Source organism: Medicago truncatula, chromosome 8 (genome assembly GCF_003473485.1).
Source record: "Medicago truncatula cultivar Jemalong A17 chromosome 8, MtrunA17r5.0-ANR, whole genome shotgun sequence".
Taxonomy (NCBI): Eukaryota; Viridiplantae; Streptophyta; class Magnoliopsida; order Fabales; family Fabaceae; genus Medicago; species Medicago truncatula.
Genome location: NC_053049.1, coordinates 12,467,433 through 12,484,460, shown reverse-complemented (window position 1 = coordinate 12,484,460; position 17,028 = coordinate 12,467,433). Strand labels below are relative to the sequence as shown.

General features: G+C 32.0%; 1 protein-coding gene across 1 annotated transcript; it reads right to left on the bottom strand.

The window, feature by feature from the left end:
* Positions 1-10,270: 10,270 nt before the first annotated feature.
* Positions 10,271-12,180, bottom strand: LOC25502322 (probable indole-3-pyruvate monooxygenase YUCCA10). The gene is made up of 4 exons (XM_013589475.1): positions 11,569-12,180; positions 10,914-11,147; positions 10,546-10,671; positions 10,271-10,447 (listed from the first exon to the last, which is right to left on the bottom strand). Exons 1-4 carry the CDS (start codon positions 12,178-12,180, stop codon positions 10,271-10,273), a joined length of 1,149 nt encoding a protein of 382 aa, XP_013444929.1.
* Between the last annotated feature and the right edge of the window lie 4,848 nt (positions 12,181-17,028).

Below are 17,028 nucleotides of genomic sequence, written 5' to 3'. Positions count from 1 at the left end.
ATCTCTTTAAAATTTTATTGCATTGTCATAATTATCCTTAAATTAATTTCAAATCTCAATATTAACCTTGTAACAACTTTTATTATTATTAGATTATATTATTTTTGTAACAATCTTATTATTATTATTAGGTTATCTTATTCTTGTAACAATTATTATTATTATTTTGTTATATTTTCCTTGTAACAATTTTTATTATTATATAATCTACCACTCTTATTTGTTAGATGTACAAACCGCTCTTACTACTACTTTGTTGTTGTCAACGACTGCTTGAGGCTTCCTCCAAAGTGAATTGTGAGTAATTTCATCATCTCATTGTCTATATCGTAGTATTATTAATTACATCGTTATTGATTCGCTACTTTATTATCTTTGTTTAATCGTTATCGTTGTTGGAACTTTATTGTTTAAATTGTTGTTTTATCCTTACGGTGGCTTGTTTGTTTCATAGTGTGTTTTTTCTTATGGTATTGATCCATTCATTTGAGAGTATTGTTTTTTTTCACTTTTAAAATCGTTGAAGTCTTTTTTTTTTTTTGATGAAATCGTTGAAGTTTTATTATTATTATTATTATTTTATTTTAATTCAGCTTATTATACTTGTTGTTGCTTGTTTTTTTTTCACAGTTAATTCACCTATCCATGTCTTGTTGTGTAAAATCTTGACCAGAATTTTTTTTCACTACACAACCTTACTATTATCGGATTAGCTGAATATAACTCGTAATCATTGAATCAAATTGAAAATGAAATTCACTAAAAACGCACATAGTTTTAAAAAAATAAAATAATTTACCATGAGAACAGAAATATACAAATAAAATTTTGCATAAAATAGCTACAGCCTACAGGCAAACGAACAGTAAAAACTCAGGACATGTTTACATTTCACATGTTCCCACTTAAAACCTCTCTCAAACATGCAGGCCATTTATTTTATTTTTTAAAAGGCTGATGCTGGCTATTGAACTTGTTCCTGTTGGCACACTACATTATCCATCCTCAAAGCTGTGCATTATTTTTATTGATACTTATTGTTATTGGAGTATCAGATACAGCTTATATAAAATGCAAATCTTCACTTCTAGCTAAAATAGGATAATCACAACCTAGTAGTGTTTTTTTTTCACTGTTAATTCACCGATCCTACATGTCTTGTTGTGTAAAATCTTGGCTTTATTTTTCTGTACATTAATCTATATGCTTTGTTTCATTTTTTTTATCTTCCATATATCTATACATTAATCATGATTTTTTTCTTTTTTACGTTCTGCTTTTCTTTCTATATGCTTTGTTTCATTTTTTTTTCTTCCATATATTGATCATGGCCTCGTTTATATATAAATATGTTTGTTGTAGTTTATTACATGTCTATATGTAATTGTAGTATAAGAGTTATATAATCTAGAAATTAATTTTATGCGATTAGATGGATCATCAAGATCAGGAAATTGCTATCAATAGATGGTTTGATTTGCACCGAAGAGCTATAGCTCAGCTTATGTGTTCTGTTGTCTTTTGTTATATTCGAATCTCTCGTAAAAAAAAAATAAGTTATAGTATGAGCTCTCAGAGAGAAAGGGTGCGTGAAGAAGTAATGTATCGACTTAAAAATAGTGAAACTAGTAGAAATATAATAAGAATGGGTCCTCAAACTTTTTTAAAGTTATGCGATATGTTAGAAAGAGAAGGGGGCTTACGACCTACAAGATGGTCAAGTGTGGAAGAACAAGTTGCAAAATCACTTTACATACTAACCCATAATGCTAAAAATCGTGAAGTCAACTTTTGATTTCGTCGTTCGGGTGAGACAATTAGCCGTCATCTCCATCAAGTTTTGAAAGCTATTCTTGAATTGGAAGAAAAGTTTATTGTACAACCTGATGGATCAACGATCCCCTTGGAAATTTCTAGTAGCACTAGATTCTAACCATATTTTAAGGTACATTTTTATATTAATAAAATATTAGCAAGTCTTGAATAAATTATATATATATATTGATAGAAAAATACTATATTGTGTCAGGATTGTGTTGGTGCTATAGATGGAACACATATATGAGTCAAGGTATCTGCAAAAGACGCCCCTCGTTATCGTGGTAGGAAAGAGTATCCAACACAAAATGTTTTAGCAGCGTGCACTTTTGATTTAAAGTTCACGTATGTGCTTGCAGGATGGGAAGGCTCCGCCTCTGACTCAAGAATAATAAAGAATGCATTAACACGAGAAGATAAACTTAAAATTCCTCAAGGTAATATAAGAATCAACATAAAGTTATAACTACTTATATTATATACTTCAAACTATCACATTTATTATTTACCTTTACTATAGGAAAATATTATCTAGTTGATGCTGGTTTTGTTATACCCTATTTTTGGACCTAAAAATACTGGGCCCAATTTCATTGCAAACTTTGTCAGTTATCAAATTTCAACTGCACAGTTCAAATTGTCTCTGCCTCGCAGTATTTTCAATCACAATTTTACCTATGTTTTTCTTGCATAAAACTTTTCAAAATGTCTTTACTTGTCTTGTAAGTCATTCAAAAGTGTCTCTGAATCATTACATTGCTTTTTCTACAGTTTATTTCAAAATTTGCAAAAAGTCATACAGAAGGGTATTTTGGTCATTTCCTGCAGTGGGACCCATTTTCATCCTTGTGACTGTCTCCGAGTCTTTTCAGATTGTTTTTAAACGTTTCATCAGTAAGCCTTATCAAATTCATTTCAAACTTGCATCCGAGTCAGTGTCAAGTCAATTTGATTCTGTTTAGGTCATTTTTAGCCCTAGGGGCATTTTGGTCATTTCACACAAAATTTTGGCATAGAGAGGTTACTTTGAAGTACCTCATTTAGGTCATTGGTTCGTTTTAGTCCGTTTTGTCAATTTTATTTTTGTTTCACTTTACGTTTGGTCAAATTACGTTTTTATTCAAATTTTATTTTTAATTGCATTTTGGTCCCTCAATTGAGGTCCCAAAACTGCATTTTGTCCAAACTGTTTTTTTATTTCATTTCAAGCCTTTTTTTAATTTTGCAGTTTAGTCCTCAATTTCTTTGTTTTTACAGAAAGGTCCAAATTTCTTTTTTTGGCCAAAGCCGTGCCATTTTTTCTCCAGGTCCAGGTGTCCTTTTCTTATTGGTTCCAATGTACACATGTCAGCTATAAAAGCATTAAGTCAGATTTCAGAAGCAATGATTACACGCCACTTCACCAAAAACAGAATCAATCTTTCTCTTTCTTGTCAGTTAGATCAAAACCAAAATCACAGAGAAACCAGTAAGAACACAGAGAAAGATCAAAAACCCTAACACACAGATTCATCACAAATTCACCAGAATTCAACAGAAATTGCTCAGATTTCTCTGCAGTTCTCAGTGATTCATTGAAGAATCATCATCATAGAACTTTTTTTCTCTGCAATTCAAGCGCGGATCCATCACCGTTTGGCGACGAATCCCTGCACGATCACAGAGACGAGAACGTGAAAAGAAGAAGGAAAGAAGCAGAATCTGGACCGGTGAAGCAGCTGAAGAATCACTGATTTATTTTCAGTGTTAAAGCCAAGAATCAACAACACAGAAAGCACAGAATCAAGTTTCCCGGAGAAACTCAACAGAATCTCCATCAAAAAAACTTCAGGTAAAACTCAGAACCTCTTTTCAAAAATAAAATCATAGTTTAAACCTGCAAAATCACGCAAGCAACAAACCTAAAATTTTCCAGAATCACAAAGAAAACCGTAACCATAAACACGTAAATCTCGCTTTTCTCTTCTCAAAAAGCATCAACGCAAGCGAATCGTTACAGATCAAGAAGGATAAAAAAGGATTTGATCCAAGAAAATTTCAAAGAAAAAAAGAGTTTCAAAACCGTAACATAAAACCTCAGATCTACAACGATTCAGACCTTGCATGCAAAATCTAATGTCATATTCTTGTTTAGAATAAAAAAGGATGTCTTAATCTGCAAAAGTTTTTGAAAACGGAGGAGTTTCTCGTCTCCGGTGCGGCGGCGCCGCCCTGTTGGGCCGGCAAGCCACCACACCGGAGCGGTGAAGCTCACCGGAGAAGACAACCGGAGGAGAGGAGAGAGGTGAGAGTTTCTCTCACTAGGTTTAGGGTAGAGAGAGAGAGGAAAAGGAAAAATGGACTGGACCGGTCCTGCAACCCTTTTATAAGCAGCTGAACCGGACCGGTCCAGCTCTGGTTCGTTTCCCTCAATCTAGACCGTTGGATCTAGGGTTCCATCTCCTGGATCAATCCAACGGTCCCTGCGCTTTCCTTTGTTTTGAGTTTGGGCTTTGGGTTTGGGCCTAAGATTCCATACGTTTTTTTGCTCCCTTGTGCTATTTACACCGTTTCTCTGTGCTATTGGAACCTGTGCCTTGACCAAAACTTTGATAAAAATTCCTAGATTTTTTAGGCATACGTTTTGTTGATTTCTTATTGTTTCTATGACATTTTTGCACGTTGAGCTTGATAAAAATATTGCATGATTAATTCATAGCACTTTAATTCCTTTTGGATCATTTGCCATGAGTTTTTTTCATTGTATTTTTATCACTAATGTGTTAATATGTGATAATAATCTCTTGATATGTTGATGTGAGATGTTTATGCCTATAATCACATGTTGATCTTGCTGTTTTGAATTGATTCTTTAATCTTGACTTTTGTTACACATTGTGCTTGCTAAATTCTCATGTTTTTTGTCCTTTTTATTGCATAATCATTTGGTACATTTTGCATCATTCCCATTATATTTTTTTTTGCACTAACATTTTGTTCCCCATGTGATTTCACTCCTAGCATTTCACTACCTCCTCCACTTTCTTTAACTTAGCATTTATTTTTGCAAGTTTTGATTCATTTGGTGATGTAATTTGTTATCATTGATTTGTAGCTTGGCAAAGGGGCCATAGAATGTATTTAGGGAATTTTTGTAATATGGACTATGGACACTATGACGCACCAGCACGCACACACTCACTCTAGATGTATGCATAGGATTGAATGGTTAGATGAATGCTTAGGTTTAGACACTTAGAAAAAATCCAACTTTTTTCCAAAATATGCAAATAACCTCACTTGAAAACTTTTTTGAAAATAAAATAGGAGTCAAAACTCCTTATTTCCCTTTTATTTTCTTAAGTAAAATTTCTAATAAATCTTAACTATACTTGGACTTCATTTTGAAAAAGCTAATTCCACCTCACTTTTTTCCAAATCTCATGCCCTTGAGGCCTCTCATCTCTATTCTTCAAAATCTCTTTTCAAATTTAAAATCAACCAACAAAAACAAAAACTATTTTTTGAGAATGAACTACGATCGGTTTTGATCCCTTAAAAAGGGTACGTAGGCAATGAGTCAAAACTCCTCCAAGCCGAAATAAAATCAAATTCTACTTCTTCTCACCCCCATTCTTCACTAATCATACCTTCTTTTTTACAAATAAGCAATAAAACTAAAGCGTAGAAATAAACTTAGGAGAACGGTTCTTATGGAATACCATAATCGCTCCGGGTGCCTAACACCTTCCCGTAGTGAAAACGACCCCCGAATCTAGAACTTTTTAAGGGTTTTTCTCCTTTTACCCTTCCCAAGAAAAAAGAGAGATATCAACGGTCGAAAGGTTCAAGTCCAATTAATGGCTTGGCACCCAAAAACCATGATAACAGGTTTCATGTTGACAAGTGGACTTATTACGCCTTATAGAGGAGTTCGGTATCACTTGAAAGAATTTTCGGCAAGAAATCCACCCCTAAATTATAAAGAATTGTTTAATCTTCGGCATGCGTCTTTACGAAATGCAATTGAAAGAGCCTTTGGTGTATTAAAAAAAAGATTTGAGATTTTATCAAATTCAACAGAACCCGCTTATGGAGTCAAAGCTCAGAAATTAATCATTTTTGCATGTTGCATTCTTCACAATTATCTAATGAGCGCAGAACCAAATGAAGACCTTATAGCTGAAGTAGATGCCGAACTTGCAAATCAAAATGTATCCCATGACAATCATGAGGCATCAAGAAGTGATATGGATGAATTTGCTCAAGGTGGAATTATAAAAAATGGTGCAGCGCATCAAATGTGGTCAAATTATGAAAATAATGGTCAAACCTAAATGGATTACATTGCAATTTATATTATTATTTTGATTTTGGTTTTTCTTTGATGAAGTAGTACTGAATTTATTAAATTATGGTGTTTTTTATATGTGTGTGTTTGGACTAAATGTATATTTGAAATTGATGTCAAGTGAATGATATTGGAACTTCATGTTAATTATATTTATTAATGTAGTTATGTTATAATTGACCATTTTTATAGATTATGACATCGAAAAAGCAATTGTCAACCAACAATGGTAATTCTGGGTCTTTGACCTGGAATAAAGCCATGGATGATGCTCTTGTTGATGCTCTCATGCAAGAATTTGAAAACGGTAACAAAGTTAACGGTACCTTTACGTCAATAGCATATAAAAATGTTACAAATGAACTCGTGAGATTGTTTGGTGACCAAATTGATAAGGTGAAGATACAAAATCGTTGGAAAACTTTGAAAAGAAACTACAGTGAGTATCACGAAATTTTTAAAGGTGGTATGAGTGGATTTTCTTGGAATTCAACTACACAGTTATGGGATGCGGAAGAACCAGTTTGGGCTGCTCTAATTGAGGTAAATTTTGTAAATCTTGTATTTTGAAATATTTTTTGATTGATCAAAAATTTTACAACTTGTGTCAAACTTACTTTTCAGTCGAAACCAAACGCAGCACATTGGAGAGTTGATTCATTTCCAAACTATAAAAAGATATCAATACTTCATGGGCCTAACCGAGCTGATGGAGATGAATCTGGAACTTTTAAAGAGACCAAAAAACGAGGGGCATCGATCACTGAGGAAGATTTTGTTGAAACTATTCAAGATATTGATGACCGTGTTGCTCGGAATGAGGTAACTTTGGAGAGCTTTGATGCTCCTGATTATGACTTTACTTTACCTGAAACACAATCATATGATCCTTCAACCATGGCAAGTGGTGGAAAAAGGAAGAGATTGAAAGTGGCTAAGAATAAAGAGACATACAATGATATTATTGAACTTAAAGAGTCAATGAAAGTGGTTGCAGAGGCACTCAGAGAAGGAAATGCTGCAATACGGGAAGGAAATGAAATAACGAGAGAACGTCATAAACACGAGTTGCCTCCAATTTCAGGAGAAGAGACTTGGAATTTATTAGAGGAGTGTGGATGTGACCCAAATTCATTGCCTAAGATATATCGTGTTGTCATGAAAGATGTAGACATACTTAGAATGATTCTTCAGTGTCCACCCAAAGCACGCAAAGCAGTCATAATGGAAACTGTCTTTGGTTCTTCTGATTAATCATATTATGATGGTGTTATCATGTTTATGAGTTTTTTTAGGGAGACTGTTTTGTTATGATGTTTATCATTATTTTTTTTTAAGGAGAAATAGTTAACAGTAGTCATAGTCACTTTCATGTATCTTATTTGTTCATATGCAACAAATTTCATTTATCTTACAATTGTTAATTATTAAGCACTATCCATGATTTTGAAAATTCTTATGTCATATATTTAAGAGCTATGCTATTTTTTACGAAAGTAATTGGAAAAAAATGCAAGGATTACAAAGAATTGCTCTTATAAAAAAAATATTACAAAGAATTGCTCCGATAAAAAAAGCCAAAAAAAAAAAAAAACAATATGATGCTTGGAGCAAAATACATGAGCCAGTTTAAGATAAAATAGCGGCTTAGATGTGTGCTTGTCTTTGTCAGTTTCTGAAATCGTAAAAACAAACAGTTTCTTTTATTTAATTAAGTTTAAGGATAAAACGGTAAAATACTGTTAAAATCCCTCCCCTCCCCTCCTAATTCTCGAACCAAACGGACCCTAAGTAAACTCGACATGAGAGTTTTGGAAGTCTGAAACTCATTGCAGTATCGTGTGTAAAGCAACTCCTTCCCCTATTCTGACATCGAGTAAATAGTCAATTTCCCCTCTAAAATTGTAAGTTTCATCAATTACCCCCTGAAATTAACAAAACTTCAATTACCCCCCTGAAATTTCACAACGTTAGTCAATTTACCCCCTCCGTCAAATTTTTCTGTTAGTGAACATGACATTTTGCAAATACCCCCCTGAAGTTTTGCACTTATGTGCAAAATGCCCCCCAAACTTAAAAATTTATATTATTTTTTTCTTAAAAACAAACAATTAATAGTTAAATATTAAAACTAACTATTAATTTTGGAATTTGGAAAAACTACATGCATATATACATCAAAATAGGCTCCAAAATGGGGAAAAATATGTATTTTTTAAAGTGACGATAATGGGATGATTTGTGGATTAATATTGGGGGTTGTGTAGTTTAAATGGTTTGAGCAAATTGTTGAAGGAGTTGGAGGAGTTAAAAGACTAAGATGGTGAAGGAGAAAATATAAATTTAAATCTGATTATTAATTTGTTTATAATTAAACCTCTAAAAATAATAATTTGTCTATTAGAAATAACCATTATTGTCACTTTAAAAATACACATTTTTCCCTATTTTGATGTATATATGTATGTAGTTTTTCCAAACTCCAAAATTAATAGTTAGTTTTAATATTAATTGTTTGTTTTTAAGAAAAAAATAATATAAATTTTTAAGTTTGGGAGTCATTTTGAACATAAGTGCAAAACTTCAGGGGGGGTATTTGCAAAACGTCATGTTCACTAAGAGAAAAATTTGACGGAGGGGTAAATTGACTAACTTTGTGAAATTTCAGGGGGGTAATTGAAGTTTTGTTAATTTCAGGGGGGTAATTGATGAAACTTACAATTTCAGGGGGAAAATTGACTATTTACTCTTGTGACATCACAGAGGAGAAAACCAATCAGTTCTCGCAACCACAAAGTCGCATGTTTCGTCACGGATACACATTCCAAGATGGAATTGGTTAAGAGAGGAGGAAAAGGAGGCATCTATGTTACATTTATACCTACATTTCGCTGGTTTTTCCCCATCGGATCACTTCTTAGGTTGACTCATGGTGATTTGTGGCTCAAGTAGTACGACCGTCCTTTCTAATAATTTGAGTTGACTTATGGTCTTCAAGAAGAGTTGTTGCCCTAGTAAACACTCCAACGTTTGTCTCGATTTTCTGTTGCCATAACCGTAAGTTCCTTCTTTTTCAAATGCTCCACATAACGGTAGCAAAGAAAGCACTTTGAGTTGGACTAAGTGTAGATAGCATATTAGATATCACCGCATCCATATTGTAATTTTGCCTGAGAGCTCTGTCAATTTTGTCCCAAAGATTAACCTCACGCCGTATATGCATAGCACTAGGACATTCTAACAAAACATGGATATTATCTTCATAATTGCTATCGTAAAGCACGCAATCAATGGGATAATGCATACCTCTGCTACTAAGGTGGGCTCTCGTAGGAAAACAACCCTGCCATACACGTCAAACAAGGCTGATGGTAGCTAATATGGAAGTTAAAAGGTTCCTCCTCTTATCTTTGTTACAAGAAGCGATTAAATTTTTTCTTCAGATTTATTGAATAATTGATACATCAGCTATTTAATGAATTTAAAAATAAAATTGTTTTATATAATAACCATCGAAGGGAGTATAATATGCAATTGATTAACACTAGTATTATTCACTTTCTTTTCAATATACACTGTTAGATGAAATTCATGTAGATCTCACTATTTTGATAGTTAATAAGATGGAAAATTCACGTAAAGTGGTGGCAGTTTGGTTAACGGGTGGATATAAAATGACATAAATAAATTTATATTTTATAATAATTTTTTGTTTCATATAAATGATTAACTTACATATAATTACCTCTCAAAAATCTTGCATAAAATTAATTATATTGATAGTGTAAAAATGAATGAGTAATAATAAGCTACTAGATAAAAACTAGTTTAAATTTCTCATAAAAATTACAATCTAACACACACACAAAATGTATTTTTTGAGTGAAAATTTGGGCTTCAAAAAGCAATACACCATATAAAAGTTCACATCGTAACTTTTTTAATAGAGAAAAAATTTATTAAAATGACACCAACGACTATTTTACAATGTCTTCAACAAAATTTGGACTTAATAATTAACTTGAGATTACACTGCTAAGTTCTTATCAATAGACAAGCTTCTCAAGTTTAAGTACTTATTCTATTTACATAACACACTACAACTATTCATAACTCAATTCATTAATCATGTAGATTAAGATTTTGGTTGATGTCTTGAGCAATTGATTCAGCATCCACTTTGACTCCCCATAAGCCTCTCCTTGCAAGTCCTCCACAATACAATCCACGATCCCCCTTCCAATGTTTTGGGAAAGCATTTTTAGGCATTCCTTTATCATTAAGAGCATATTTGTAGTCCTTCAAAAATGCAAATATCAAACAATAATCTTATTAATTTGCAAATTACCAATAAGATTGGTTCATTAATTTTCTATCAAGAATAAGAACTTTTATACCTTGAGCCATCCATTAGCTATACTTTTATAGCCGGTAGCAAAAACAATTGCATCAAACTCTCTTTCTACATTGTTTTCAAAGACAATTTTCTTCTTCTCAATTCTGGTTATATTTGAAGGAACAACCTGGTACATCCAAACACAAAAATATTTTATATTAGTGCTTTAACGTTATATTGATAAAAAAAAAAAAAATTATACTTCATTTGGTCACATTTATAAACAAAAAAAAAATACTTTTTAGATTCATTGAATATAAAATGTATTTAGTCTGTATATAGACCAAATACATTAGATATTGAATGAACCTAAAAAAATATATTTTTTGCTTGTAAATGTGACCGGATGAAGTATAAAAATGAATTTACCTTTATAGCACCCTCCTTAATCTTTCCAATGGTTCCAACATCAATAACGGCAGACTTTCCTGTAATATTTTTGAGATGTAAAGGTCCCTCTTTGGGACGATAAATTCCATATTTAGACAGATCACCATATTTTAGTTTTGCCAAAAGAGTAATGTATGTATCCACAATATGAACCGGCAAATACTTCACCATACGCATTCCTTGGTGAATCATTTCCCTAGTGAAGACATGCAGCTACGAAAAAAAAACAATTAATATCCCAATACACACTTATTTTTTCATTAGAATATATATATATATATATATATATATATATATATATATATATATATATATATAATTTAATTTGTATACACCTATGTAAAATTTTACTCATGCTTTCACACGAAATAATATTGATGCAATGGAGTTAAAGTATAGAGTCTAACTCAGTCTATTTTTTGTGTGAGTGAAGTGAGTGTTAATTGGATAAAATAAAAATAAGTGATAAAAAAAAAAAAAAAAACTATTGTTTGTTCTTTCAATCTAAATGATATTATACATATGTGAGACATGTTTAAAGTAATTCATCATGTGTCATATGAATGTACAAAAAGTGAGTGATTATGTTTTGTTACTGTTAGTTTATTAAAAGAGTAAGTTAAAAAAAAATTACCGGATTTCGAATGACAATGGAAGCGCTAGCACCCCAATTGTGGAGGTCATAAGCAATCTCCATTCCTGAGTTACCACACCCAACTACCAAAACATTTTTTGATTCGTATTTTGAACCAGATTTGTAGTATTTGGAGTGCATCACCTCTCCTTCGAAGTTGCCTAGTCCAGGCACATTAGGAATATAACCTTCACTATTTTCACCAGTGGCAATCACAAGATAATTCGACACATAAACCTCCAATGTGTCGTCTTGTGTGTTCTTTGTTTGAACCCTCCATTTGTTTCCAACTTCATCGTATTCAGCGGATTCAACCATGCGACAGTAGCAAGGTTTTATGTTAAAATGTTCGACATATTTGTCTATGTATTGAAGGAATTGGTCTTTGGATAGGTATGTTGGTCCTGAGGGTGGGTGAGGCATGAGGGGTAAAGAGCAAAACTCACTAGCCAAATGAAGATTTAAACGATCATAAGCATTTTTTCTCCAAAGAGAAGCACAACAATCTTCTTTTTCGAGTATGATATGAGAGATGGAGTTCTGTGTTAGGCAAGCTGAAATTGCTAGGCCAGAAGGACCAGCACCTACAATTACAACTGTGAATTCTTGCATATTAATGTTGTTGTTGGTAAACTAGGATCTAAGTTTCTTTGATATGTTCAAGCCAACAAGAAGTTGTCGAATTTATAATCAGTGTGGAAGCTGTAAAATATGTATCGATGCATGAATGAAAATAAAAAATTTCCCATGTTATTTTTCTTTGAATTTGCATTCACAAAATTACTACATATGACTCCAACTTAAAAAAATGTCTATATAAAAAAAAATGGGCTTAAAAAAAATTCTATATGAAAAAATGGGGAATCGGTATCATTCATGTTTTTAATTTCGATGAAGTGTATAGTTCATGTTAAAAATGGTATTAAAAAAAGTAATGAGGGTAATCGTAAAAAACAAAGGTTAGATACACGGTTTATTAATCAGCATTTGTATATGGGGCAAAATACACATGATTGAATCTACCATATATCACACTGAAAATGTTATGTTGTGATGAATTTTTTTTCTTTCTAGAAACAATTAAACAAACAAATAATATCAATTTTATTTATAAGTTTGACCAAAACTCACGTAAGAAAAAATGATCAAGAATAATTTTTCAAAAAAAAAATATATAATTTATAAAACAAAAAGTATGCATTTTTCTCAATCAGTGACAATCTCTTCTTGTTATTCAATTTATTTATTTATTGAATCAAATATAGTGTTCCTTTTTACTTTTAATTAATTATCCGTTGATGCAGATTTTTTGTGTTGCTTATATGATATATTAAATAATATGTAATTATAATTTTCAACAACCATTTGAATTAAAACAATAGTTTATATTATTTAAGTTGATTTTCAAAATTATTTTAAACTTCTAAAAATATGAGATTATTGTATTTTAAGTTTGTCTATAATTGCAAAAGTACAAATATAAAAGTTTTAGAAAACTGTATTTTAAATTTGTCAATTATTGGAAAAGCACAAAATTTTCTAATTAATATTTTTTCCCAAAGATCCTTAATTATATTCTTATCTATAAACAAATACATATAATGTATAATATATGTTAAAAATATCCATGCAATGCACTTATTGTATTAACTATTTTCTTTATCTTTCTTCTTCTATATTAAAAATATACATGCAATGTACTTAATATATTAACTATTTTCTTTATCTTTCTTCTTCGGAGGTCAAACAACAAATCATAAATAACAAATTTGAAGACCCGCAAACCAAATGATCGGGCTCAAGCGTCTAGTGAGTTTCACCAATTATTTGAAAAAATACGAATTCAATTTCTTAGAATAATTTTTTATCAGCTTTACTTATCTCTAGACCGAACTTCAAATTACTATGGGCTAGGGTTGACAATGAACCGAACAAACTCAAAAATAGTCCGAGATTCGGTTCGATAATTGATTCGTTGAACTTGGTTCACGAACCAAATGAGTTGAACTTGAGCTAAGTATGATTCGACTTATTTGGTTTATGAACCAGACCGATATATATATGTATGTATGTATGTGTTTGTGTTTTTTTTATATATATATAATATGTATAATTTATTGCTAGCTTATAATAATTGTGTCCTTTTTTCATTGGAATTATTACTAATTTGATTAAAAGTTAAAGAAAATTATAATAATAGAGAGAGGGAAAAAATTACTAACACTTTTTGCAGTCTTTTAAACAAACATGTACACTAAAATAGTCCCACATCACGGAGTTTTGAAGATATCAGAGAGTGGTGGTGTGTATAAGATAAGTGCATCACAATTACAAAGCAAATGTTATACAGGTAGTATGTAGAATGTGCTACAGTGATAAATTTAAAGTGCTACTACCTTTCTATATTCTACCTAATTGTGGTTGACACGTTTGTTTTATTAAAATTATACTTTTTTAAAAAAAAAAAAAAAAAAGGTCAAAAACTTGTGAAACATGCAATTCGAGTAAACGAGATAAACCTAATGAGTGGAACCGAGTTGTTTGTGAACTTTAAACGAGATGAACTCGAGTTAAAAAAATAGTTCGTTTCGAACTCGAGTCGAGTTTCGAGCTGAACACATTCTTATCGAATCGAGTCGAGTTCAGACAGGTTCGACTCATTTACAGCCCTAGTATGGGCTCATTCACCTTGCATTTTAAAATCCTTGTATATATGAAGTGTAACAATATTTGTCTATTTCTTTACTCACTCAGTTTACCAGGTATTTTAGCTTAAATGATTAATAAATTCACTGAACATCAAAAGAATATCCGAATTTAAATCATGATTAGAATAATTCATGGTTAGACTTTAACTATACATCCGAGTCAACATTTAAATTACCTAGGATTCTTCCCATTGAACCAAAGATTTAGATCATCGATAATGAGTATGCTTATAGTCATCCCTACGACAAAACCCTCAATTGTTGGATTAATTAAACAGGTGACATATTTTATACAATTAAATTTTTTCAAAATAACTTTTCTCACGCTCTCTACCACTCTTATTCTTTTTTTCTTTTTTTCACCTCACCTTGATCTCCCTCATAGCTATCCCTCCCACCGCCTCCCTCGATTGGAACTAAAAGGCCGATGAAGAAAATCACTAACCATCAGCACATCATATGGCACGTCAATGGGTTATGATGCACAGTTGTGATCCTTCTCTGAAACTCCGGCACGCTAGCTTCCTAATGTTTTATACGATGTTTCAACATCATACACAAACAGAATGTTGAGATTAATGTTTAAACATCAAGCTAGCAGAAAACAAACACAACAAGGAAAATATAAAGGACAAAAAAGTAAAAGGTACAGTTGGTTTGTTAACCCAGTTCGGTAACAAACACACATACTATGTGGCTACCAAGCAGGAAGGAAATCCACAAGTGTAGTCCTAGTTCTAAGTTCTCATCAAACTCCAAGTTTACAACTTATCACCTAGCCACTACCCGTATTGACTTCAAATTAGGGATCCCATCTCACTTTCCCTCAATCAATCACAGTCCTGTGATTTAAACAAATACAATCAAAATGGAGACACACTCCAATAAACAAAACCTAACCTTTGCTTAAAAGCTCCATAGAGATTCACAAATAACATGGACTCAAAACCCTAATAAGACTTTTATATAAAGTGATGGTTTTGATCCAATACAACTCGACTATAGGTCATGCTAAGTGCGTCAAGATGATACAAAGAAAGGCTCACAAATAAAGCACAAGTCGAAACCCTAAAAGACACTATTAAATACTATTGAATTGATGAATAAAACTAGGATCTGAGTCTTCCTTATATAGTCATTCAACAGCATGGGCTTTTTCATCACAGGCTAAAAATCAGCAGACCAAATCATATATTCAGTCTCCAAAATATTCTAGAGGCAAATATATTATTTCCTTAAATGTCGCAACAACATTATTAAGAATTAAGCTAAGTATAAACCGACTTTCCTTGCTTCTAGGAACACGCTTCTTGGGAAACAATCCACGTGAATCAAATCTTCAGAGAATATTCAGTGATCTCACGCAAAAATAATACATCCAAGAAAGCGATGCAAGACACAAAATCAGGGCACACTGAACCATACCCACCTGTTGGAACATCTTATCCAACATCTTGCATGAATATTTGTTTTAGCAATAATGAGGCCAACATACAAATATCCAATATTATCAGACTTAGATTGACAGCCTGAGAGATGATTGCGTTGTTGACGATGATGGTTGCTCCAAAGAAAGGATGGTGTACCTACACAGACATTATGACAATCAACTAAGTAAGAAGTGTAAGTGTGAGGCCTTTAGGGTTATGAATCATGTACTTGAATCACAAGTTAGTTGTTGCTAGAGAAGGGTTAGGTTTTATAACCCAAAACCTAATATGGACAGTTAAGAAAATATCGTGATATGATCTTCATCGCACGATTTTGATTTTATCACATGTCATGCATGGATGTGCCATACAATGTGTCCATTACATCGTCTATGGGCTAGTTACTCTGTGGTAATCCATTTCATTGTTGAGTTAGACCTGGATAAGTACAATACAATTGTCCCCCAGACCTATAGTTGAGGTAGTCAAATGATGGTTTGATCTCGGACCACATTTCCTTCTTGATAAATAAAATAAAAAAAAAAAACTTTTCCCTGGACTATAATGGCATAATCTGGGTTTCTAGGCCGCGTTGACAGTTGGTATGGATGAAATATCGACCTCAAATGAACAGAGATAGCGGGAGAGTGGACCGAGATAGTAAAATATTTATGATAGTCCAATTTAAAATGAGAAATGTCAATTTTCAACCCTATTTTTAATTAAAAAGTTTCTATTATATTACTTATTAATTAAGTTAAATAAGTGAATCGATTTTGATTGTGATAGTAAAATATATATAATAATTAATTATTTTATTGACATAATATTTTTAATTAATATTTTTTTCCTTGTTCACACAGAAATTTTGATGTTTTACACTATTTTTATAAATAAAAATACATTGAGAATTGCGATGCGCATGCATACACAATTAGATACAGTGAGGCCAACAAATGTTTCAAAGACATCATAAAATAATATTTGCACTCCTTTTGACATTGAAAAATGTGCAACAACATTATTAGCTCTATTAACTCTACTTGGGCACGTTCTTTGAACGATGACTAAAGGTGAAAATTCGCTAATTGACTTTCAACATCATGAGTAAGGCTTTGATGGACATTCTTTCTTTCTCTTGAATATTGAAGCCATGGATTATTTTTGCAATCTCAAAAGATATTGATATTATTATTGCCTTAGATGAAGCTATTTGTAGCAAGAAATTTGAACATTATGAAAAAACATTAGTGGATATTGATTTGGAATTTATGTTTGGTTTTTTCTTCTTTTTGGTGTTAACCATCCAGTTCTCAGAGAAA

Bases quoted from the DNA above. Each gene is read 5' to 3' on its own strand.
- LOC25502322 (XM_013589475.1), bottom strand. From the start codon at position 12,180: ATGCAAGAATTCACAGTTGTAATTGTAGGTGCTGGTCCTTCTGGCCTA. The intron at 11,148-11,568 runs GTAATTTTTTTT...TTTTTTTCGTAG, and splicing joins CCATTGTCATTCGAAATCCG to CTGCATGTCTTCACTAGGGA. The intron at 10,672-10,913 runs GTAAATTCATTT...TGGATGTACCAG, and splicing joins TTAAGGAGGGTGCTATAAAG to GTTGTTCCTTCAAATATAAC.